The 26,493-nt window shown below is 40.0% G+C and overlaps 1 protein-coding gene across 2 annotated transcripts in view; it reads left to right on the plus strand.

Annotated features, from left to right (window-relative positions):
- The window catches only part of FNDC3B (fibronectin type III domain containing 3B), a 320,977-nt gene that overhangs the window by 48,248 nt on the left and 246,236 nt on the right, over positions 1-26,493 (plus strand). For both annotated transcript variants that reach the window (XM_019735100.3, XM_019735095.3), the window contains exon 2: positions 19,723-19,861. In XM_019735100.3, coding sequence (XP_019590659.3) covers positions 19,751-19,861 — 111 coding nt within the window. In that variant the 5' untranslated portion in view covers positions 19,723-19,750. The remainder of the gene's footprint in view (positions 1-19,722; positions 19,862-26,493) is intronic.

The raw sequence follows: 26,493 nt of genomic DNA on the forward strand, positions 1-26,493 counted from the left end.
GCAGAATAGGAAGTATATTTGTATGGGGAGGGTGCCGACAGAGGATCTGTTTGGCTTGAGAAATATTTGTGAGGTACAGAATATAATACACAGTTTACCCTTGAACAACACAGGGGTTAGGGGTGCCAACCCCCCACAGTAAAAAATCCTGTATAACTTAGGGCTCCCCCGAAAACTTCATTTGTCCCTTGATACCCTTGGGGGATTGGTCCCAGGATCCCCATGGATACCAACACCTATGGATGCTCAGGTCCCTTATATAAAATGGCGTAGAACAATGCATACAGTTGGTTTTGTCATTTCCCAGCCGTGGATGGAAAATACTATTTTCAATCCCTAGTTGGTTGAATAGATGCACGTGAAACCCAGGGATAAGGGGGGGCCAACTGTGTATTTATTGAAAAAATTCGCGTATAAATGGACCCGTGCACCTGAAACCTGTGTTGTTCAATGGTCAACTGTGTAGTGTGTATGTAATGCTGGGAAAGATATAAGGCAGTGTTAGCTTTAGTATACTTATGACTTTTCTGGGGGTGCTTAGTGAAAATGCACATCACCTGGCCTTGGTCAGCGGGAAACTATCCAGACCTCCCTTGCAGAGATTTTGATTTAGTAGATTTGAGGTGGAATTGAGGAATCGGTTTTTTTGAAGTTTTTTTGAGATATAATTGACATATTCTACAGTTTACTCATTTAAGATGTAAAATTCATTTTTTTTTTTTAGCATATTCAGTGTCGTACAACCATCACCACTTTCAAATTCGAGGACATTTTTGTACCTTCTGAAAGAAACTCTACTACCTATTAGCAGTCACTTCCCACCCCACCCCCACACCCATGCAGCCTTCAGGCAACCACCAATCTGCCTTCTGTCTCTAAAAATTTGCCTATTCTAGACATTTCAAATAAAGGAAGCCATACAATACGTGGCCTTTTGTGACTAGCTTTCTCACGTACCATAATGTATTCAAGGTTTATCCATGTTGTAGCGTGTATCAGTACCTCATTCCTTTTTATGGCCAAATAATATTGCATTGTATGGACACACCACATTTTATTCTAACGTTGACAGATGTTTGGGGCTGTTTCTCCTTTTTCTGGCATTTGTGAATAATGCTGCTGTGAACATTTGTGAGGAATCTACATTTCTAAACCAGCTCCCCACTTGATGCCGGTGCGATAGTTCCTGCACTGTACCTGGAGAAACACTAACCTGAGAGGTTGGTGGTAGTGAAGTATTTCTCCCCCAGGACCAAGTCCCTCATTCCATGTCTCCTGTGAGGGCCTCTCTAGCCTCTCCTTGAAGAATCCTGGTTTGTGAGCAAGTGCGTCGTGGCTTAGTGGAAGCGATGTTCCAGAAATGGTCTGCGTGTGCAAGCTTGAGCGGACGGAAGTTAGACAATACCTGGAGACAGTAGGTGGGCTAAGTTGGTTCCAGGTGTCTTCAGAATCAAGAAGTGATTTGATTTAATTCTTGAACTAAGATGCTGCTGCTGATGCTGCTGGTGGTGATGGAAAGGAAGGGTCAGAGGTAACAGATTTTGTCAAAGGAAGAAATCTTTCAATTTCTTTAAATCGCGGTGATTTAAAAATATTCAACAATTTATATTTTTCACTGACGCAGACACAGTTATGTCTAATTCTGACCATATCTATTCATATCATCCTGTTGTTCCAAGTCAATGTATTTTTACTGACTGTTTGAGAGAGGAAATCCTGGGATAACTAACTGAAGGATATAGTATAATAAAAAATGCTGGGTTATGATATTTTGAAGTCTCTGATCTATTAGGGATGTTTAGATATTGTGCAAGTCTGAGTCATAACTAAACTTTTCAAGGTTCCTTTTAAAACTTAGGAATCTATGATACCTTGAAACTGAAAATAGCTTCTAGGAGGTGGAGGGTCATCGTTCTCACCGTGGTTGCTGGTAAGCCCAGCTGTGCCTCGATTGAATGGAGGGGAAACCACACCTGTGAGCTATTGCACAGCTTTATTGACAGCTGTGGGCTGTCACAGGCAGTGACTCACAGCAGAAAATCATAGGGGTGTGTTTTGTATAATAGGATTGTCATTGGCCAGATATCCATTGTTTGTTTCTCATTTTTCCATTAGATTATTTGACAAATATGATGAGATTGTCCTTAAGATGCTCTGTGTTCTATGTGCTTCTCTCCCCAACAAAAGCATCATTAAAAAAATCAGAATGGGTTGATGGAAAATTCTTCACCCTACCTACCTCACCATAATTAATCACTGTGAACACTTTGGGGTATACTCAGTTTTATTTCTGTGTGAAAAATAAACATACTTTTTTTTTTTTAAGTTTTGCACAAATAAGATCACAGTGTAGACCTTGTACTTGTTAACCTGTTATTCCCCTTTTGTTATTTCTCTATAAACAGTGTGTTGTGTGTGAACATCTTCCTTTGTTAGCAGATGGATTTCTACAGTTTTTAAAATTGGCTGCTTAAATGCCCCCAATTGTATGGATAAGATAGCTTCCAACTTTTCACTGCGTTTTGCTGTCTTGTATGTCTTCGTACTTGACACTAAGATATTTTAAGTCCCATCATACACTTTGCCAGTCTGGTTCTCTTAATAATTTTACCGACAGCAATACACCTAGATGCTCAGGGTTAAGTGTTTTGTGACAAAGTGCCATCCATGATTCTGGTATATACATTCTGCTGAGAGGATAGGGCAAGTTTATAGTTGTGAGGGAATTGTTATGAATAGTTAACATAAGGCCATCTTATAGTTTTTAGGAGGTAGAGAATAAAACTTTACTTTTTAGAAACTTAGATACATAGAAACACAGAAACAAAGAATTGAATTGACAGTAACTTATAGGGACCATTCACTTCTAATTCTATTTAAATACTGGTACACCATCTAAGAGTATGTGGGGGCAGAGCCCCAGAAAGTAGTTTACAGGCTCTCGGCCTCACGTGGAGGAGTGCTGGCTCGGGTAGTAGATGGCCGTCAGCTGTGGCTGATTGGCCGTCAGCTGTAGCCAGTTAGCCAATTAGCCGCCAATATAACTGCTGCGGCTGCGGAGGAGAAGAGAAAGAGAAGGATGGGGGCTAGCAAGAAGATGGCGGCTGGGCTGGCAAGCGTGGATGGCGGTTTGCGGACAGTGTGGATCCAGCCTCCAGTGAGAGTATAGTGCCGCCAGAGAGAATATAGTGGTATGACTCCCCCATCTATGGCTCCGTGGGTGTTCCTTTTTGGCCTCACCATATCCTGCATTCTTGTGTGGGGAGCGGGACCAGAGACCCCGCAGGCCTCCCGGCACGACAAAGTATTATGTCATTATAACCTGGTATCATATGGAAAATAATTATGCCTCCTGGTGTACATTGGGCATGTTGGTTGAATGTCCTATTTCCCCGGTCCCCTGTATTTCTGCTGAGGCCCGGGGCCCTGGAAGAAGGTTTTACCACCTTCTCTGAAAATGTGACTTTGAGGACCCAGTTCTTGCTTGTTTTTTAAAGTTGCCAGTATCGTTATAATCATGAAATAGTAAAAAAAAACAACAACAACAAAAAACAAGGCAGATTGATCTGTACTGTGTAAACTGTAGCCCTCTATAGATTTAATATGGATAGAAAAAATGAAATGAAGCACATCACCTCTTTAATGGTGGATGTTTCTGGGTGATGTGATTATGAATAATTGAAACTTCCTGCTTTTTGTGTTTCCAGATTCCTAGGATGAACATGTATTATATATTATAACAAATGGGGATGTGGGAATAAAAATGCGGGACAAATATTTTTAGAAGGTTTCGGTTGAGGGAGGGGTGGGGTGGAGAGAAACCACACAGATAAGAGTGGGTAGTTACTCTTCTGCGGAGAATGAGGCCGGCCAGCCCTGAGGGAACTCTCTGACCACACCCTGTACTTTCCATAGCCAAGGTTTTTGAAGGCCTTTGTGCAAGTTAGGGACTAGCATAGTTAGCACAGCTAAGTAAGTATGTAACAGATTTCTATTATTAGTTTATCTTTGTCGAGTCTCATTTGATTGACAGGGAGTTCTTCACTCAGAAAATTTGATTTATTTTGGCAGTTGAAAGAGGATTCCGTGGAGTGCTTGTTATCTAAAATAAGTAAGGCTGGGGAACCTGCCTTTTTTCTCTTCTTCGTTTTTTTTATAAAAAACAAAACAAAACAAAACAAAAAAACTGTTTGGGTTGGTCCTAGTGTGCCTAAAGAAGGGATTACTCAGCAAGTGTAACCTGAGGGCTGGTTTTCTAATGTTACCGCCTCTATTACCTAATCACAGATTGAATGGTGGAAACTAGTTCTGAGACTGGAATAAACTCATATTCTTTATATCTCTGTGTTGTACAGTGGTTTGAAGTATTTCATCACAAAAATTTAAACACATGATGCAAAGTAAATTGAATTACATGAGTTTTTAAAAGTCAACTTTTATCATTATAAAAATTATAGATGCTCTGTATAGGGTACTTTAAACATATACCGTGTTTTCCTGAAAATAAGACCATCAGCTCTAATGTGTCTTTTGGAGCAAAAATTAACCTAAGACCTGGTATTGTATTGTATTATATTATACCTGGTCATATTAAAATAAGACTGATCTCATATGAATTTTTGCTCCAAAAGACACATTATAGCTGACAGTCTGGCTAGGTCTTATTTTCGGGGAAACACAGTTACGTACAAAGGAAAAAATGTAATTTATTCATCATTTCATTATCCATAGATTAACCATTGTTAACATTTTGCTTGTATTTCCTTTTAGTCTTTTTGAACGATATATACATATATGCTCTGAGTACATTTCACTAAACATTGTGTTGTGAGCCTTTCCTTGTGGTATTTCTGGTGGACTTTTTCTGTATTACAGAAGAGACTTCCTGAAAGGTAGGAAGTGGTATTATTTATTGTTGGCATGGGTGCTGATAGCTTTTATTTTACGGAGGCTGTCTTAAGTATTAGACTTCCAGTTAACCCTGGAAATTTCTGTGTTAATTGTGACGTTCTTTGTTGCCACACCCAGATTGGTAGATTCTTAGAGCTAACAGGGACTTGGATCATGGAGTCTAGTCCTTTAATTAGAGAAATGAGAACAAATAAGCCAGAGGAGTTACCTTTTGCCCAATATCATTAAATTATTTAATGGTCAAAAAAATATTATCGTAGGAAACAGCTATTACCTCTTTTTTTGCAGGCTGAGAATTTAATCACTTTTATCAAAGAACCAGGTTGTGTTTTTTCCAAGTAGGAAGGAAAAAGTGAAATTCATGGTTTAGTATAGAATTGACAAAACCTATTTATTAACTGCACTTTTCAATCACCAGTTGATTGATTTGATATGTGAGCAGTCACCATTATCTATTTCCTCAGATATTTGTGCAGAAGTCATTATTATATGATGCTGACAAATGCCTGCTTTTTTAGTTGAGGAATTAAAGTAATTATTTTTTTGCTTTACCGATAGAAAGGTCAGTATTTAAGGGACCAAAGTTTTCAGTGAAGATAATAAAGTGATCATTGAAGTTTTGATTTTTTAAATTACACATTCAACACTACCGCCTTTCATTTAGTTTTGAAAAGCAGTAGCTTATATGGGGTATTTTTAGTTTATTTTGAGAAAAAAATGTCATGGCTTTGTGATTTATTTTTTTTTTTTAACACAGTGATGGCCTGAGAGATTAGCTAGAAAAATGCAATGGAATTGTTGACAGTTTCCCTTTCACCTTGAGAAGAACTGGTGGAGAATGGTTGTGGACAACAGGAGCTTTGTTGACGCTGAAGTGGAGGCAGTTAGGACCTGTGAACGTGGCATTTGCAGTGAGTGGTTCACCATCCTGCTGCCTTGGAAAGTTCTCTCTGAAACAGCCAGAGGTGCTCTTAGCAAGGCCTGCTTCCTGTCTGAGTACCTATTGTGGAGCCCTCCACTGAATGGGAGGTTTGTGAGAAGTGGTTTCCCACCAGCACACAATGCCGCCTCTCTGCAATGTAAATACACATTCCTCTCAGGGTCAGGCTAATAGTGACTGGCCAGGACGCTCTTGCAAAGCAAGATTTTGGAGTTCCATTTATTTATAGTGGCCAATGGAAAATTAATATGCTGGTTAAATCTATGATTTTGCTAATTTGTTGCTCTGGGAAATGGATTTCACCGTCATACTAATAGTTCTGCCTGTATTTGACACTTGAGGTTCTCCTTTTATGAGCTCTCCTTATGCCTCAGAAAACTTTTTTTGGTTCTTTGATGAAAGACGTAATAGGCTTTGGAAAAAGAAAATGAATTAATGACCCTAGAAAATACTAAATCAAGTCATCTCTGGATTTAGAATGGGCTCATTGAGCAGTAAATGAAGGTCTGCAGATCCAAGCAGATAAGATTCTTACTGGAGAATGGCAACACAAAATTATTTGTTTGTATTTCCTTGGTATTGATCATTTGCTTTGAATCCAGGGCATGAGTCTGATTACAGGAGAGATTGAACGGGATCCCCATCTAATGGGCCTGGATTTATTTGGGGTCAAGTTCCACCCTGTCCCTGAGTGCTGCTGACCGTCCTAGCAGGGGGGCACCTGGACCTCAACCCCTCAATATTCATGTGCCTCTCTCTCCAGCCTGCTGCTCCTACTGCCCTCAAGATTATACCAAATGAATTTGTTTCACCATAGTGCCTTAGAGAGTGTAACATAAAATCCCGGAGAAATCCATGCTAGAATTTGTTCTTTGTTCAGCCTCTGTCAGTTGAATTGTGGGTGTACAGAGTATAAAGTGTGGGGACAGCAATCTTTGTCTACTAGAGAGTGAATTTAAATTTTTCTTGTATTTTTACATCTAAGCTGCTTGGTTTGTGGTGCGAGGACCCCTGGGTATTCCTGAGACCCTTTTGTGGGGTTCATGAGTTCATAACTATTAATAGTCCAAACATTATTATTGGTCTTTTTCATTCTCATGCTTCAGAGTTCTTCAATAACATTAACTGAAGAATATTTTTTGCGTCTTTCCTGCTTAAACATAAGGAGAAATAAGAAAATTGAAGGGAAGAACATGCATTTTGTAGCAGTTGAAATTTAAAATTATTTTTCTGGAAAGATTTTAAAGCCTTAAATTTAGAATTTGTATGATTTCAGCACAAAAGAGTGTCTTGCACAGAGCAGAACCTAAATAAGTATTCCCTAAATAAGTAAATAAATCTGCCTCTTACATTTTCTTTATATATTATATTAGTGTAATTAATAATGTTATTAATATTCACAGGGAGAGTTTAGAATACAGGCAAGCACCATGCTTTCAAACACTTAGATTTATGCATTTGCATATAAATCATGTATATGCCAATTATCATTTTCATCTATTAAAACAAATCTCCTTCCTTAATGCTCTGTGGCATATGACAGTTTTTTTCCTTGAAAGAAGGAAAATATTTTTTTTCTAAAGAATTCTGTTTTTGTGTTTTCAAAAATGTTAGTCTTAATTGGTAATGTGTTTTCATACATATCTCATTAAAGTTTTATTGTAATGGGTTCATATGAAACAATAAATAGGTGTTCCCTCACGTGATGTACCTATGCACCTGTTATTTATTTCTCTGTAAGTGTTGTCATTTCATGTGAATTTTCTGTTTCAGTACCTTATAGGCTCTAAAGAACACCTGCTTTTTGCTTTGTGTGCAGTCACACTAAGTAAAATACAAAGCTGCTTATGAGAATGTCATCAATTGTAATGATTCTTCAAGAAATAACTTTTTTAAAAACAACAACATACTTATAAACTGATTTTCAGTGTATACTGTTCTCATTGACCCTCCCCACCTCTGCAGAGGGGTGTAGGAAAGAATCAGATTTTCTTTTTTAAAAAAAAATATTTGAAGCAACGTCCAAAATTAGTAACGAGATGTCAGAAGTCTTTGAAATACATATTTTAGTATAAATTAGATAAAACATCAGTGATGCTTAACGGTACAGATTTTCCTTATGATGAGTGTTTTATAACATCTATTCAGTTAAAACAACACTGACTTTGTAAAATAAACATGATTGAATTCTATATGAGCTGATGAAAGAAACAATTTTAGTGTCCTCGTGGCTGATCAGAAAGGAAGATTGAGGGAGGGGGTATGTTTGGAAGACAAATTTATCTTCTGGAACACTTAAGACTAGAAAAGAGGCCACAGCTGGGAAGCCAAATTTAGCCATTGGGGCTTATCTGAGATGAAAGGTTTCATAGAGCATGGAGGTCTGCTGAGTTGGTGTGGTTTCCTCAGAAGTGTCCCGCGTGGATTCTGTTTTAGTTATCAAGTATAACATTTTACTGTGATACTGTTTAACCTCATGTCTTTATTTCTAGAATCTTAGAATTTTCATACAGTGTCTGGCAAATCATGGACATTCAATAAATATTTGTTAAAACAATGCATGATTATCTTTTGTTCAGGTCTTTTTGTTTGATGCTGTTTTAGAAGGTACCCTTTAGCTAAATCCTTCTTTTGAGAGATTTAACATAATAGAACCTTGAAACCTTTTGTACTAAAGACCTTGTTCTCACAAGTCTCTTCATCAGTAACTTGCTAAGCTGCCCTCCTTTCAGAAGTAATTTTGCTTTTGTGTTTAATCATGGCACATGTCGTGAAAAATCACCATGGAGGGATGTAACTCCAGTTGTTTATAATTTGGTGTTTGCTGTGTTTGTTTTTTTCTCCCTAACTTTTAACCATCTGGACTACATGATAATACATGATAACTTTCCTTACGCTATTTTAAAAAGTTTTAAACATCATTAATTCTGTATCTTGGGAAGGATGCACCAGAAACTCAACAGTTATTGCCATTGTGTAGGGGTCAGGGAATTGCAAGAAGGGAAATGGACCTTCACTGGGTGTCTTTGAAAGTTATCTTTTGAATTTTGTCCCATGTGCTTGTTTCATCTAATTTTTAAAAACTCACTAACCTTTGCATTTTTCATCAGCCCGTCCACTTCTGTGTTTTCGTTGCCAGATGATTAGATGTTATAAATAGCCAAGAGAGTACTGACTTCTCACCATCACTTTCTGTCAGGCTCCTTGGCCAAATTCCTTAACCTGTCTCACCCCTGGCTGCTGCCCCTGTGAAAGGGGAATGCCGCCTCCTTCACATGAGTGTTGTGGGGCTGGGTAAGAATGAGTGTCCTGGTGCTTCACACTGTGCCTTAGCCAAGAGTGAGTGTCCTGATGCTTCATACTGTGCCTTAGCCACCAGGCTCAAGGAGCAGCTTGGAGCTCCTCCAGACCTTTCCCAGGAAGCAGTGTGGTGCTTGCAACACATCCTTCCTCCCAGTAAAGGGTGTTATGTGTGGCTGTTAGGGACCCCAGTGGTTGCACCTGTGGGAATTTAATTCATAATAGAGCTCTAAAAACAGTAATAAAATGCATTTTATATTTTGTTAAGGGGCAATCTAGAAGTCATGTTAAAACACCCCGTGACAAACGAAGAAACTGAGACAGAGAGCCTGTGCAGGGATACCTTGAACGACAGCCCTGACACGCAGTGGGACCCGTCAAAGTGCTGTGGGGGCTCCAGGCAGGCGGGAGGGCCGGACGGCCTGTGACGGGAAGGCGAGCATGTCTTCTGACTTCCCATCTCATCTCTTTCTACCTCCCATGCAGTTTGGAGTCGGTCAGGAGGTGGGAAGACCTCGTCCTGGAGAGGGCTTTAGAAGTGACCTTTTCCCTTCTCAGACTATGGGTTTCTAGGCCTTTTCTTTAATATTCTGTAGAAAAAGATATAAAGAAACAGCCATACAATTCTGAATTTCACTGAGAACACATTTTCAGTTATTCCCATCCATAGATAAAATATGTGGCAAAGTTAGCTTGGATATGTGTGAAAATAAGGACTCATGGTTTTGGAATGTTTCCTTGTTAGATGCTAGACTTTCATCCTTGGGTGTCAGTGAGGGGTGTGAGATTTATTGTGCTGAGTGTATCTGGAGTCTATGTGTTCCAATAAAAATATCCAATCATGTCTGCAAACTTCTTTAAATGCCATTTAAAAACAGTGAACAAAGCAAATGAACCTTTGGTTGGTAAACTTATTTGTGTGGACAGAGCCCTTTCCCTTTTAGCTGATAGTATTTGCAAAACTGAGCAGTGATTTATGTGTGGATGTGGATCTGAAGTCCAGAGATTATGTATCTACAGTGATGTAATTTTTTTCCTTTAGTTTTTATGTTTCCTTAAAGATTTTGGGGATATTGGGAGGCTATGGAAGCAACCTCTGTATATTCATGGAGAAGCATGAAAGAGGTCTCAGATTACTTACAATGTTTACATATAATCCTTAGATATGCAGATCTGCCCCCCCCCTTCAGAAAATAATGCCTTGCTAATATGGGAGTTTTGAGTACTTTTCAGACACGACTATGCTTTGCCATTTAAGCAAAGTCAAATTATAGAAAAGCATTTTTTAAAAACATTATAGCATAAGGAATATAGTCATTAATAGTGTAATAACTGTGTGTGGTGCCAGACGGGTACTAGACTTACCGGGGCGATCACTTCATAAGGTACATAAATGTCTGTTCACTGTGTTGTACACCTGAAACTAAAGTGTCAACTGTAATTGAAAAAAGAGGCAGCTATGGATTCTTGAAGGCAGGGCCTTGTCCATTAGACTATGGCATTCCTGCTTGCTCTCTGGAGCACAGTGGGCAATTCTGTTTTTATTTGTTGCTTGAACCATTTGTCATTATTTTAGTCCAGAGTGGTGATGGTGTTTTTAATTTAAAAACTGGATTTCACAAGATTTCTGTGTGGATTTAAATGTTGCCACCGAAATCTCCTGTGTTTATAATTGGATTCAAAAACGCACGACTGTTTTTAAGGTTAAGAACTTTTTCAGACAACTGTGGTTTAACTTCACTAATGAACCCATATCAGACAAGAAGACAAATTCCAGACTATTTGTGCCTCAACCAACCAGCTGGGTGCATACCTCCAGGTACTGCTCATGTCTCGAGAGGTTTTTCTGCATGAACAGCTATCACCACTCCGTCTTTCATTCAAGTGGCAAGCCATGGCAAGAGTCTTTCTTCCAGCTGTACAGAACGCAGCTGTAAAATTAGATTTCACTGGCATGAAAACACAGTGATTATACAAGTACTACACTCTGCTCAGGACATTCTTTTTTCTCAACATTTTATGTAGATTCTTTCTCTCTCATGCAGAAGGCTCAGGTTATATTCATACATGTAAGAGAAACTAACAGACAGGTTTTTAGAGATGGTGTAAACCTCTCTTTAAAAAGAGTTTAAGCTTTAATTTAATCTGTGTTAAGTAAGCACGGTAGACAGTGATGTTTGAAACCCAGTCTGGTAAGAGCAGAAAGGAACCTTAAAGGCTAATCTGTAATTCTGTCATTTTATAAAAGGAACTAATTAATGGCTCAAGTTCAGAGCTAATTATTGGCAACCCCTGATTAGAACTCAGATTTTCCAATACTCAGTCCTGGGATCCATAACACACTGGTCCTTTGACCAGTTTTTAGTGGAGGGACTGTGAAAAATTCTAATAAAAATCCTTAGACCCTTTTCATATCCTCCCCTTTTTTGGGGGGGCACACTTTAATTTTCAAAAAAGCAAAAATGAGTGTTTGTCTCAAGTACCTGTCCTCATGGTTACCCAACGTGAACAGGACCGGGCGAGTGCAAGGAAAAGCCCGGAACCCACCCCAGCTTTCTTGTGCCCAGTGGCCGTGCCCCCCCCCCCCCCCGTCAGGGTCATACATGTCCACATGCTAATCCCACGTGGTCTGAGACAGCGCCACCGGCCCTGGGTGAGTGTTACTGGGAAGGGAACGAAAAGCTCCCTCATGGTAGCAGGGAAGTGGCAGAAATGGGCAGCCGTGTGTTGACAGAGAAACAGACTTTTCTCAGTTTCAGAGGTAAAGAAGATGCACAGGGTTTCTATTTTGTTTTAATCCTTTTTTTTTTTTTTTTTTCTGTTGGTGCTGTTGGTGGTTCCACAGCAATGATCAGAACATTGTTTTTACCTTTGCTTAGAAGGCTAGAAATGACAACTGTTTTCAGAGTTTCTCAATTTTGAAATAATCAGTCAAGGGCTTTGTCTTTCAAAACCAGCATGGAGCAGAAAGGATAGAGGTTTTTATGTTGAGGAAATTAAATAGTAAATGATACTTGGACCTCCCATGAGTTGTAGGAATGTGTACAACTGACTTTTTTCTTATTGTCTTCTTCTCCCTTCCCTCTCTTTACATACCTTTCTGTTTCCCTCTTTCATGTCTTTCTAAATCTTGCTAATAAAGCTTAGAAATGACGACTGCACACATTAGGAAGGTGTCGGTCCTTGTGACTGATGACATAAATACATAAAGGCCACCTGTATGAGGGGAGGTTCATGAAAGCAGGTTTTGTTTCTTTTTTCTGTGTTACAGTGATTGTCAAATTTTGACTTGCCTAGACTTTTCTTTTTTACAACAACCATGGCAGAAACAAGTGTAAATCAACTGCACAAATGTTTGTCATAATAAATTAAGTTTTATTAGGCTTAGGTTTTATATTAGAAGCCATTTAGAAACTTGTAATCACTTATAAAACATAAGCTGTCTGGTAGTTACATTGTTTTCAAAGGGACTACAGTGATTTCTTAGTAACCCCTCAAACTCCTCTGCCCCAAACACAACACAGCAAAACAAAACCTCTGTTTTCGGTGGTTCAATAAGTTTGTCAGATTGTCATTTTGACTACGGACGGGATTTTTCTTGCCTTATTGAATCAGGAGAAAAAGTTTGTTTTCCTTATTACTACATACAAATGGCTTGGACATTTCTCTGGTTATGTTTCTGACAGTTTTCTGAAACTTGGCCCCCCAATAGATTTTCACTAGTAGAAGTCAATTGGTATTTTTTATTTTTATTTATTTTTTTATGATCTCACATGTGGAATCTAAAAAAACCCAAAACAAACAAACAAACAAAACAGAAATAAACTCATAGTTACAGAGAACATTTTAATGGTTGCCAGATGGGAAGGGGTGTGGGGTTAAAAAAGAGGAAGGGATTAAGTACAAATTGCCAGTTATAAAAACAGTGACAGGGATGTAAAGTACAGCTTAGGTCAATTGGTATTTTTAATAGAGAAGGAAACTTTCTCGAAATATGAATCAAGCTCTGATTTTACTAATGTGCCCATGACAATATTTTTCTCAGGCTACTGAATAAGCATGCAGCAAGCAAAATGTTTAGATGCTGTTTAGATTATGTGAAGGTGATTGGTTAATCGATATTTTATTGGAAAAGACACAGACTTTATGGAATTAACTTTAGTGGTATGAATTCTGAAGATGACTTACTAATATTTATTAGATTTGTTTTTTATTGACTTCATTGCTTTACATGTCTCTGTCATTGATGATTTTCCAACAATTCCCATTCATCAAGAAACCCATTTGGTTTCTAGAAATGCACTTTGAATTGCAGATTGGAAGCAAAAAGTTAAAACTGATCATGTGCGTTCTAATTCTTGGTTCCCTTATCATATCTTTTTAACACGTCCCCTCGCGTAGTGTAGAAGTCAGTCCGAAGCCACGTCAGAGTGTAGGTGAAGTAGTGTGGGGGTCTGTGCTTCAGCCTCGACTTGAGATATTTAACTCAGGCGTCATTGTTTCATCCTGCTGGGCCAGCTCATTTGGTTCTGACGGTTATGCTTTGTTCCTTCTAGTGTTGTTACGTTTCTTTTCCTTTTGTCATCTGAAACTAATTTGCGTACTGTACTGTAACTCACATCTTGAATTAATGTAAGGAAATTTGGGTCATTGGCCTGTGAAGTGAGGACCAGGACATGTTGTTAGTAATTTGAAGGCCAGGTTCACAGACTGAAATCCTTCCCAGCAGTGATTAGGCCTTTAGTTTTTTTCAAGTTAGAATTCTTCCTAGTATATAATTGCTTTCTCTGGCCTTTGGAAATGGATCAGTGGTTCTCTCCTGAGAATCAGGTTTTTCATGAATTTGGCCAGTATGTTTCTTAGTATAGGCTGGGGCCAAAATACCATGGAAAACCTTTCAATCTTGGAGTGGGGGAAGGAAAGTAAGAGGAAAAAGTAATAAGCCAGTTGCCTAGAGTAATGTAAAAACTGAAGACCCTTTGTAATATTCTTTTAAAGTAAGGTGTTCTTTAAAAGCTTTGGGGGCATATTTGGATGGAATTAAATGTCTTACTAACAGTGAGGATCTGTTCATTTTGTTTTCAGAGTGCCCAGCCTCCACCCCTGCCATTAGTGCGGGAGTTCATGTAGTAATACTGGGCCTTGCTTGCAGGTAATGAAGCTAACAAATGACTTGCTCTCTTGGGGTGGTGGGGGGGTAACCACAAATGCTCACGTGGCCTCCTTGCCTTGTCAATCTAAAGAGCAGAACTGGCCGGGCATGAAGCACTTGTGGTTTAGTGTTAGGATGTGTGGTTAGGGGGAGAAGTTGTGAGGGCCTGTGGTTGTTACCAAATTCTTTGAAATGGGAGTATGGGGAAGACAAAATAAAGAATAGGAGCGAAATCTGGGAGCTCTGTGTGAAAACAAAGAGAAAAGTTCAGAGGATTAGTAAAAAGTCTTCTAGTAGAGATAATCTATCATATATTTGTTCTGATTAGTTTCATAGTACATTTATTCATTTGTAAAGTGGAGTGGTTTAAAGAATGGATTCATTCATTATAAGAACTGTGTTGTGTGAGGGCAGGGGTGTGGAAGTGGTATTGCCTTGAATGAAACACATGAGTTGTGTGACAGATTTGGCCAGCTCAGACGCACATCTGTCCAGGGAAGAAGGACCTCAGACCAGGAACGTATTTTTTCGGTGTGGTTTTTCAAGAGATGTTTTGACTGAAAAGAAAAACAGTTACAGCTCAGTTATCCAGAGATCACAGTTTGGCCCCTGAGCTTTCCTCTGAGCTGATAATTCAGGTGGTCAAGGAGATGGGGCAGGCCTATGGGGAGCTTGTGGGACCCCACAGAGACCGTTCCTCTCTCTGTATGGGTACAGCTAATAGTCTGGCTTCCCAGCCCAAGGAAGATGTGAAAGCCCATTCAGGATATGGCCCTCAAATTTGAGGGGGTGCAGTTTGTGGCACTGCCTAATGAGGAAGAGAGGGAAAAAAAAAGTACAAATCAAACATAACTCAAATGAGGGGTGAATTTCTCTGGCTATGTAAGATCACAGTGCTTCAGTAACTCTGTAGTACCTCATCTTAGGGCTGAACACGTTGTTGTAAACAATGACCCTCCATCCCAAAGAAGAAAATCCATTTTTGGCTAGCTTGCTCTATAACAAAGTAAGAAAATGTGTAACTTCCATCCACAGTCATTACAAGTGAAGCAAGTTTTGGTCTCTGAGCTCAGTGTTTGGATAGTTGGCCTTCCACATTGATTGCTTCATCTTTTAATTTCACTTAAAAAGTTTCGTCAACTCTGTCAGGCATGTCACCTCCTCTAGGTCTCCTCAAAGCAGTGGGCTTGAGACATACCTGTTGAAGTGAGTACACGTAGTTTTATCTGGGTCACCAGCCGAAGCAGAGAGGAGACTCACTTTGGGGGGGAGCTGTCACCATTGAATGATCGATGCATGGCAAGCTTCCCCACGTCTCCTGGTCTGACTTAACCTTCTGTGACTGTCAATGTGAAGGCCGAGTAGTTGTCCCAATTCACAACCTGATTATTTGACTTTCTGTTTGCATTGGGAAAACTAATTACTTTTTCTCCCTTCGTCACTAGGAAATAACCAAGTAGACACTACTGTGTATCTTAAGTTGTGTGTTTTGCATCTGTGGACTTTCACAATCGTCCCTGCCTTTTCCCTTGTTCTTTCTACCGTCCCTGTCACTGAATTGTTTCTGTTCATGATCATTAAAGGACAGGTTGGCAGTCAGTGTCTTGTTAATAGCGGGTCATTCTCTTGCCTAGAGATAATTTATTCTCCTTTCCGTAGGTCCCTTGCATTCTAGGCCAATGACAGTATCCTGTGTATGTGTGTGGAGTGTAGAAATGGGTATTTAAACATTGTCGGCTGTGTGAACCACCCCATCTAGATGAATCTCTTACCTGGCCTTCCAGTAAGAATAAAGTCTGGTTTACCTTTGGTGAAACTCTTAGGGCTTAGAAAACAAGCCTTGGATTTTAGCAAACGGCTGGTGGCCTAGAGAAAAGAGGATCAACAACTTTGGTTATGAGAAGTGAGGCTTGTGGCTGGGTTCTCAATGGCTTTTATTCACTTCACTCATCCTTCCATTTTTCTCTGTGATGAAAGGGTACAGTGTTTGGGTGATTGAGTTGAGTCATTAGGAGTGTATGATGTTTATAAGTTCCCACTCTATGCTGTCTAAGGAGTGACTACATACAGTTGACTTTTTAAAAATGTACAATTCTTCGTGGCTTTCCCTCCCGTGGTTGCCTCCTAGTAATCTGCAATAAGTTCCGCACATCTGTGAGATAACTAGCCATGATCTAGTAGGGGAAAAAAAAAGGATTCAGGCATCTTGTTCTTTATGGCATAATTGCGTTTCCCAAAGTTGCCTGTATAGTGTTCAAAAGCAAATACAATTATCTCTTTGTACCAGTGGACTGGGTTTCTTTGGGGATTTTTGCAACTCCGCGTGGGTCTCCGTGCTCTGCCACCTATGTCTGTAAGACCTCGTGGGCGGGTAGGGGCATATGCTTGTGACGGGCCAGCCGCCACGAGTCGATCAGTACCTGAATGGGGGAGTGGGAATGAAATAAAAGACACACACAAATGCTAATGCAGCCGGTCTTCAGTCATGCTGAAGCCCTGAGTTTATTATCTCTAACCAATATATACAATTTGAGTACGTGCAGTTAAACGAAGAAGATATGCATTATCTCAGTGAAAGTAAATCTTTCCAGCCTCAACCTTACTTTGACATAGAAGATACAAGGTCACTGAAACTCACAAAAGTAAATATCTCAAGGAGACAGAACCTACCAATTGTCCAGAAAGCCCTTAGTCTTCTGTGTCCGGGAACTGGCCGTTTCCACCACATTCCTCAGCAGCCGTTAGGCGCCTCTCAGATAAGGCAGAGACAATGTTATGGGGGCAGAAACCGAGCCAGTCTGCAAGGTTCAGGGTTGCAAGAAACCGTGGCTCCCCACATATGCTCTTACACTACACTTGCGTAACCTAGACTCTAACTCCCTCGTTTGGACTCGACACCTGTCCTGCAGAGTGCTACTTATGGGGGCTAGATTGCTGTAACGGCACTTGTTAATAGCAAGTGCCATTATTTAACGGGATTTTAAATTGGAACTGTCAGTGTTAGACATAATATTGGTGTTGAGACAGTCTTTGGTGTTAGGGACAGAGGACCAGGAATGCCTGAATTATGTACCAGGTCACAGTTATCTCCTCCTACCCAATACCTGTGGTTCCCCCTTCCGCACCAAGAAACAATGAGAAGTTGGAACAAAATAGCATTGTGAAGTCAATTTGAATCTCAAACCCCAATATTGACAACTTTAGTTATCTGGGTTGGACCGTGTGGAGCCTAAATAGCTTCCTCTCAAAGCAGGTTCTGACTAAGGACCTCCATCCCACCCCCTCCCCTACCCCCAAACTTGTATCATTTCCTGTCCTCTGGGGTAATGGAAGGACCTAGAGGCTGAAAGGATCTAGGGGCAGGCCTTGAAATCAGTTTACTCCTGCTGCTTTATTGAGTGAAAAAAGGGAGAGCAGGTTCCATCCATCTTTGCTTATTTGTGAGCTACCAGGACTGTCCCACGTAGATGAGGGCTCTGGCACTCACTACGTAGCAGGGGAGAAGGGAGAGGGGACAGAACCATAATCCGCACCATAACCTCACCAGCAAGTGCCTTGGAGCTCTTCCTGGGGAGGAGTGAGGAAACAGTGGACGTGAGCATGGAGTGTCTGGACCCGCACACCCCTAATGTAAACTACTGCCCTGTGTGTTCAGCCTACACTTTTGAAGCAACATTAAATACGACATTGTACTTAAGCGGAAACAAGCCTTTGTAATTTCATCAGTCTGAGGAAAAGTGGCTATTCTTTCCTCATGCACTAGAAGGATGCAGCAGATTAGAAATAAAGTTGAAATGGACATCAGTACTCCATCATTTGACCTACTGTAAACCAAAGTGATGCTATGACAGTGTCACTGGAATCGTCTGGGTTTTATTGTGGAAGAATCAGTTTCCTACATCAGGATAAACTTGGGCTTTGGGTTTTGTAATTTTATTTGCCTAGGAACTGAGTAATTGCCTCATAAAACAGCATGATGGTACTATTAACACTGAATTATAAGACCTGTTATTATAGAACGTGCTTTCCTAGTTGGGAAAAGACTTCGTTGTTTGGTGCTTAAAATAATTAGTTTCTCCAAATGGGGTTATAATAAATAGTGTAAAATTTTACCTATTCAGAATAAAAAAGTTTACAATCTCTTGGGTGGCTTTTATGCATCATTTCGTACTTCCATGCAAGGAGTTTCTCTTCAGTGGGATTGGGGGTGGAAGGTATATTGAATCAGAATGGAGGTGGTTACAAATGAGAAGAAATATTTTCTTTCGATCACACTTGAGAGAGACACATTTGAGACAGTCATGAAAGGATTTGCCCCCTTGTTTTGCCTGATTTAGATATTGAGTATTAAAGGTTCATTGACCAAATACCCTTGAATTTGAAATTTTGGGGGACTTACTAGGAATGATAAAAAAATCTAACTGAATTAAGTGGCAATTGGTTTTTGAACTGACTTAAAAAAGTGTGTGTGTATATTTATTTATTGTTTTTCTATCCATGCTATTAAAACTTTATGTGCTAAAAATTTTAGACATAAGTGAAGGTTATGTAAATATTATACTTCTTAAAGAATAAGTTAAATGATTTTAAATAGGAATTGATTGTTATTTTCCTGCTGTTGTATTCAAAAACTAGATATTGGTGACCAAGTACTATTACGGAACAAAAGTGGGCTTTGTGTTGTTTTGAATACTTGTATGAAAATCATTTATTGTGTGGAAACAATGGAATCTACCTTTCAGCCCTACTCTGCACAAGGGTCCATAGGGGCCATGTGTACTCTCTGAAATACAGGGAAGCTCAAGAAGTGCACAAGTAATAAAGATGTAAATATACAACAGTTAAATTCCATCCAAGAAAATCGTGGGTGAGAGATAATTAGAACATGATTAATTACCAAATGAATGGCAAGGTCAGAAATTGCAACAATTCAAGTATAGGTAGTTAACTTTTATTTACTTCCTTGGATTAACGGCTTATTTTGATCCTAATAAAAGAGAACAACTGCTTTTACAGGTCATTCTCTTTGACTTTTATTTTCTGTAATTACTTTAAGGGTGATACCACCAGTTTTTGTTTGACACTTTACTTTCTCAAAATTATTATCTTGTTTATCCTCAGAAAGGTCCCTGGGGAAGGGTAGTTACTATTCTTCATATATTTTTAAAATTTATAACTAAATGACAAAGTCCAGGCATGGGAGGTTGGGTTTGCATGGCTTCTTGGAGCCTCAAGTCTGTGATCTCCTAGTTGAGGCTGTTCTTTGTGCTTTAACCCTCCTCGGGCCTGACGCAGTGATACAACAGTGTGATAGAAGAATCTGAATTTCAGCTGATCTCAAGACGGAGCATTTAAAGTATTGTTATAGGCGATTTTGTGGTCCTGAGTTCTTGTTTTAAAAATGGTGTTTCTTTTGCAGGGAGCCAATTGAGGGAAGTTCTCCATGAATGTACGTCACAATGATGATGACCGACCAAATCCCTCTGGAATTGCCACCACTGCTGAACGGAGAGGTAGCCATGATGCCTCACTTGGTGAATGGAGATGCAGCTCAGCAGGTTGGTGCGGTCAGAGGGAAACTGAGGGCAAATTGTCTAAGGGGAAAACACGAACCCAGGAATTGTTTTATTTTGAGAATCAAAGATCTGTGGTTCGGATCATTAGTAGTTCTAGAGGTCAGTGTTTTTGTTTTAGCATTACTATGTGTTTTTTTTAAATATCAGAAATTGTGGTTTTTGAACACAGCAAATCTTACCTCATCCAGTTAGTGTTCTTAAAGCATCACGAAAGTCTCATTTTTTGAAATGAGTCATTATGAAAATATGTACAAGTCTTTGGAATAAAATGTTTGCTCATGTCATATATTGTGCTTGACTGGTTTGCCTGGTTGGCCAGAGCAGGACACTGAGAGGGTGAGTCAGGTTGTGATCGCACACGGGGTGACTGACCTTGGTCAGATGGCACTGGTCCCTGTGAACCCACCCTGGCTCCTGGAGCAGCCCTTCCAAATGCAGAGCCTGTGGTTACTTCACATTACAGAATAGACAAGTTATTTGTGAACTCATTCATGTAGCATTTGGGAAACATTTTAAACAGTAAGCAAAACTTTTAAAAATTATTAGAGACTGAAGTATTATCTCGGACAACATTAATTTTTTTGTTTTTATTGACTACGAAAACTGGATTTGCTCAGTCTTTAAATAAATGTCATTTTTGTATTTGTGCAATTCTTTAGAAGCATAAAAATAAAAGTCTTTGTCTTATAAAAAGTAGAATTGGAAACAATTGCTTAAAAAATATTTACCCAAAACACATGAATACTTCAAATAAGTCACTCAGCCATTTTGGTGGCATCAGGACCTTGCTCCCCACCCCCAATCTATCATAGTATCTATCATAGTACAGTAATACTTTGTATTTACCTCTATGGGATCATTTTGCTGCTCAGTAATTTATTTCTATTACTTTCTCCTGCATTAGACTGTAAACCTTGTAAGAACAAAGAACATTAATAGGTGCTCAATACATGTTTGTCAGTTGAATAAATTTCATCCCTCTAACAACTGATGCACTGATCTCCCTTCCTGACTCCTCAGCCTCTCTCTCTGCCGGATCGTTTCTACCAACATACTGTAGTGTCTTTTATCTTAAACACGTAAACAGCTACAGCTCTCCCCTACCCAACAAAACAAAATCCCCTCCCTTGACTTCACGTCCCCGTCCAGTTACCACCTCACATCTCTACTCCCCTTTGCATCAGAAGTCCCAGATAGAGTCTCTGCTTCCTTACCTCCATTGCTCTTCAACGCCAGAGTCTTCATTTGTATTTTCTCACCTTTCTATTCCCGTCCGTCAGCAAGTCCTGTTGGCTTTATCTCAGGAACATTTGCTGAAACCATACTTTGCCATGTCCATTTCCTTTCCACTACCACTGCTGGACTCTAGGCCCACACCTCTCACCTCTGGTGGGATGGCCCCACCAGAACGCCTACCCTGTAACTACCACACAGCAGTCTTCTGAATGATCTTCTAAAAATATACTTTGCGTCATGTCACTGCCCCGCTTAAAGCTGTCCTGTTACACCTAGAATAAAATCCAAGTGCGGTACCAGGCCTGTCAGCCTTACATGTTTAGTGCTTGCCTCTCTTCATCATTCTTCCACTGTGGGTTCCAGCCACTCATGGGAAGGTCACAAAGTATGGATAATTTCAAGATGCAGCGTTTGGTCTCCTTTCCCTTCACTAATTAAAAGGATAATAAAAGACAAGGTATTCCAAATTGTGACTAAACATGGAAAGCATCCTAGCTCTCGCATATGTAGTCACCTGATTCCTGTTTGCATATGTTCGCAGGAGACCTGAGCCCCCATCCATATTATTGTGCATTGTTTTAATGTTTTGATGATTTCTTCCTCATTTCTATAATTCATTTTGCACAGAACAGCTTTTTATAGATTATGAGCCAGCATACAGAGCCCTTAGTTACAGAATTTTCCAATTTTCTGTTCAGAAGTAAACTTCTTTGTTCCTAGAAATGACTGAAAAGACTGGACCTCCTCAGAAGGCCACGTGGCATTCCCCGATCCTGTATGCCCACCTCAAGTCTAAATAGAAGCCGCTTAATTTTGTTTTATAAAACAGCATTTTCATTTCATCTGGGAATTTTTCTGTAAAGTCAAGAAAGGGAAAAATCTATTAATTTATCTGTTTTATAAACAGTCAAATATCAAGCTTTCTCAAACTAGAGTACACTTAACTCTAAAAAGAAAAATCTCACTGGAAGGAAATGTTTGTCTTTCTAATTAATAAATACCAGGGGTGCCAAAAAACATGTATACACATGACCTGTATTCGTCTTTTGTTATTGGTATGTATTAAGTATTACAACTTTAATACAATTTTTTCTTTTCTTAAAATGTGTATACATTTTTTTGGCACCCTCTGTATGTTTGTGCTAGAAACATTAATATTTATAGGTTATGTGGGCCAAGCTATTGATTGGCATCGACCCTAAATTTCCCTTAATGGGACACAGTTGTTAAGTGGGCAGAGTGGGTTTGAAACGACCCTCTCACAGACCAATCCAAGGCTTGTCATGCCTTGATGTTGCCTGTGGTGTCATGGGTTTAGCCTAGGTAGTGGCCTATGTGCCTGACAGTTTTCTTCATTTTTCTGCCCGCAGAGTTCCCATCCTGTGTCTCTCTTATTCTCTCAAGCCTCTGCTCTTTCCTTTTGGCCTAGTTAAGTGTGATAATGTTCTCGAGGACGGTGTGGAAATGGGGCTAAGGCACAAAGGGGAGACAGACCCAGGGAGCAAGTAAAACCAAAATGATGGGAAAATGCCATCATTTTTCCAGGAGGTAGAGGAAAGAGGGGAGGGATGGGGGTGACCCAAAAGCTCAAGCACCAAAAGTAAGGACCCAGGGACCCAGAAATCTGGGGCTGCGTGAGTTTAGAGTGCTTGCCTGTAGCACCTGTTGGTTTGCTTTTAGGCGCCTGTGATGTGGTGCTCAGGGGTTCTGTGTTAAAGGATTTAGGACACAGGGACATGTCAAAGAACATTACCCATACTGATGTTTTCTGAGGCTTTTCTCCTGCTAGTCCTCTGAGGCAACACTTTTCCCCCTTTACAAGGACCTGTGGGAGGCACAGGGTTGAATGACTTCAGTGACGAAGATTGCAGGCATTGTCCCGCAGGCCCTTGGGGGCTGACATTTTAAGGGAGGCAGCACTTGTGCCACCTCTCAAAATACAGTGTTGTAAAGAGCCGCCCACTGGCTGCAGAGCGCTGCCTCTCCACTTCTGTGAGGAGCTTACCTTGTATGTGTTTACAGTATTCTTAATACTTTGCAGCTGTGTTGAGTACATTCTAAACATTTCTATACATGCAAAAGAACCACCACAGTTATGAGAAAGCTCTTCTGTCCCCACAGCCGCTCTCCTCCTGATTTCTGTCCTGATGGTTTCTGGATTTAATTTGTATGAGTTCTTGGCAAGATTCTCTGCTCTGTTCTGGCTCTCCATATAAGAGACACTGTTAATTTTCATTATCTGAAGTCATGTTAAGTTTGAAACCTTGGTTTGTCATTTTATATAGGTAGCAGGAAAAGGATGATTCTTAAAGTGAAAAGCCATCCTCATTATAAATGAAGATTAAAAAACAAAATTGCCACCTACTTAATGAACAAGAGCAGCAGTAACAATGTAGACAGAAGCAACTTAACAGCTTCACTTATTTAACAGATATAATCTACATGCTATGTAATTCCCTTAGTAAAATAAAAGTATACAAGTCGATGGAATTTACTATATGCACAGAATGGTGCAACCATGACTACAGTTAATTTTAGATACTCTGTAGCAGTCACTTTCCATTCTCTTCTCCCCCGTCCCCTCCCCCACCCCTCCCCCCCGCCCCCCGCCCATTCTTAGGCAACCACTAATAAGTTTTCTGTCTCTGTAGGTAATTTCCCCATTTTGGACATTTATGTAAATGAAATCATGCAATATGTGGTCTTTTATTTCTGGCTTCTTTCACTTAGCATGATGTTTTCAAGGTTCATGTTATAGCATGTATCAGTACTGCATGCCAAATTTATTGCCAAATAACATTCCATGGTATGGATATACCACATTTTATTTATCCATTCATGAGTTGATGGACATTTGGGTTGTTTCCAGTCTTTGGCTATTATGAATAATGCTTCTGTGAACATTTATATGCAAAGTTTCACATGGATACATGTTTTCATTTCTCTTGGATATATACTTACTGTAGGAGTGAAATTAAACAGCTTTATTTTGAACCATTGTTTTTTAATAAAATACCTCTGCTTCTCTAACTATAATTTCTTCCACTCTCAATAGGTAACATAGCTAACTAAATAAAGTTTGCTCCCCTTTGTATGCCTAACTGCATACTATTTGAGTTACAAAAATCAGGTTTTGACCTGAGGTTTTGTGTGTGGCACTAACCTTCATGAGGGTGGTATGGCACGTTATATTCTTATCTTCTCAGTGACTCTTCTCAGGATGTACTCATTAGGGGCCAGTGTGGTGGGGATTGAGTGAGATGCGTCTTTGTCCTGGCTCGCACTTAGCACATCTTAGAGGGCACCTAGCAAATGTCTTGTTGATCATATTGCTTACTTCTTTTAAGCTTACAGAACATTAATTGCTAATGAGTGTTCTTAATGCTTCTTCTTTAGGAAGCAGAGCTTCTTAAATGTAAACAGAAAATTTGTCTCTCCTGCCAGCTCAGGCGAGCATGTTAACAAGCTTGCCCTGGAAGTTGGGAGGTGACAGTTGCCTGAGCCATGTCCAGTTCTTTTGACTTTGCCGATTCCTGTTGATCAGCATTTAGCGTGTCATTTTACTGAGAGTGAGTTTTTTTCCCTTCCTTTTGTTACTTCTTTTTGAAACCCTTTGTTTCTCCTAGACAGAATAGACAGCCAGAGTTGTCCTGGAGCATTCCTTTGAGTACACTTTTCCAGACAGCACATTAAACATATTAAAACTTTCCACGTTCAGATGGGACTCGTCATCGGCATGTCTTTTACATCAGCTGTGGTTCTCCTACTAATCCAGTGACCTTTTCTGTTCTGGTTGATATCTTCTTAATAACTTTCCCCCTGACAGCTCCCTTCTTGTATTTAGTAGCTCAAATCCTCTCACCACACAGGTTTACTCTTTAAATATACTGATAGCCACTGTGGCTGAGGGCGAGGGGGGGGGGGGGGGGGAGGATGGGCCCCAGAAAGAGGTTTACCATCAGTATGGAGTAGAAAAATAAACAGTTCTTGGGAAGTTTGTCCCAGGAAAAAGACGTGTATTCAAATGAGAATGGGACTGGCAGTTAAAATAGAGGCTGTAGCTATCATTGCTGAATAATGTTATATAACAGCTCCTTGTATGATAGAATCCTATTGAGAAGCTGGGGCTCGGTTTGAAAGTTGAAAGACTTAGGCTGGTCATGTGTTTGGGTTTGGAAAACCAAGTAGGGGAAGCTCAGTGTTGGGTCAGACTCTTCATCGTCAAGGTGTATGAGAAATGCACATCCCATGCAGATGTTTAGAAAAAATTATTATTGCAAACTGCCTTCTGCATATTGTTGCTCTCTTTTTCTTCGAGATTTGGGGTAGAAAGGAAGAGTGAGAGGGTAGGATTTATGACTGAATTAAGGAGTGACTGAATAATAGATCTGTTCATTTTAGGAAGCATTTATTAAATGTCTTCTATGCCAGTATTGTATAGGTGCTGGCAACAAAGATAACTGCTCTTGCCCTAAAGGAATGAGGATCCTATTTGGGGAACAAAATGTGGTTTAAATCCCCACCTCTCCCATCTGTGGTGCCTGCATTGGGGAACGGGACTGTGTGCTGGGCACACAGAGGATGGATGGGGATAGGTGGGCAGGAGAACAGACCAGACTAGGAACGTGTCTGGCGAGGCTGAGCCTGCACAGAGATCTCACTTGAAGTGAGGTCTAGGGCTCCTATGAAAGCTTTGCATATAATGTACTCAGTTTCTGTTTTATGAACTGAGAAAGCTCTTTAGGGATAGCGGAGAGCTAGGGTTAGCGGCACCCCAAACAAACTACATTCTATGACTTCTTTTCTGGAACCTTTGCTATTCAGTGTTCTTGTTAGTCAGTCTGTCCTCTGATGCATCCAGTCTGGGGTCCACCTGTGGCCCCTTAATGTCTGTTCCTCAGAATCATGGAATCTGCAGAGGTACAAGGGTGGAAATGGTGAGCACCCCTCAACCAGACTCACTTCCCAGCAGCACCGGCAGCCGACCCTGCTTCTCAGGGCCTCCTTTTAACTCTCAGTAAGGGTGTGAGTGTATCCAGGTCTGTGGTCTCATTTCACAATCCTTTCTGCCTTAGGTTTGCCAATTCTGCTCACTACAAACGATTCCGAAAAGGCATAGCCTATGTATAATCTCAGTCTCATAAAGGAAAATGTTGATGCCATATTATCAGAGGGTGTTATATGTGGCACCCACAGTAATTACGACATATGACATATAATTATGACAGCTCTGAGCTGTCTAGGTTGAGAGACAGTTTAGAATTTAATTAGCCAAAGACAATAATAATAAGATACAACATGTAGTCAGTATCCTTCAAATGGTAGAAACTGAGCTGCCTTCAAAACAGGAGAGGATTAAGGAAAAACACTGGCGTGGC

This window comes from Rhinolophus sinicus, chromosome 17 (assembly GCF_057876585.1).
Source record: "Rhinolophus sinicus isolate RSI-liver-muscle chromosome 17, RSI-T2T, whole genome shotgun sequence".
NCBI classification, from domain to species: Eukaryota; Metazoa; Chordata; class Mammalia; order Chiroptera; family Rhinolophidae; genus Rhinolophus; species Rhinolophus sinicus.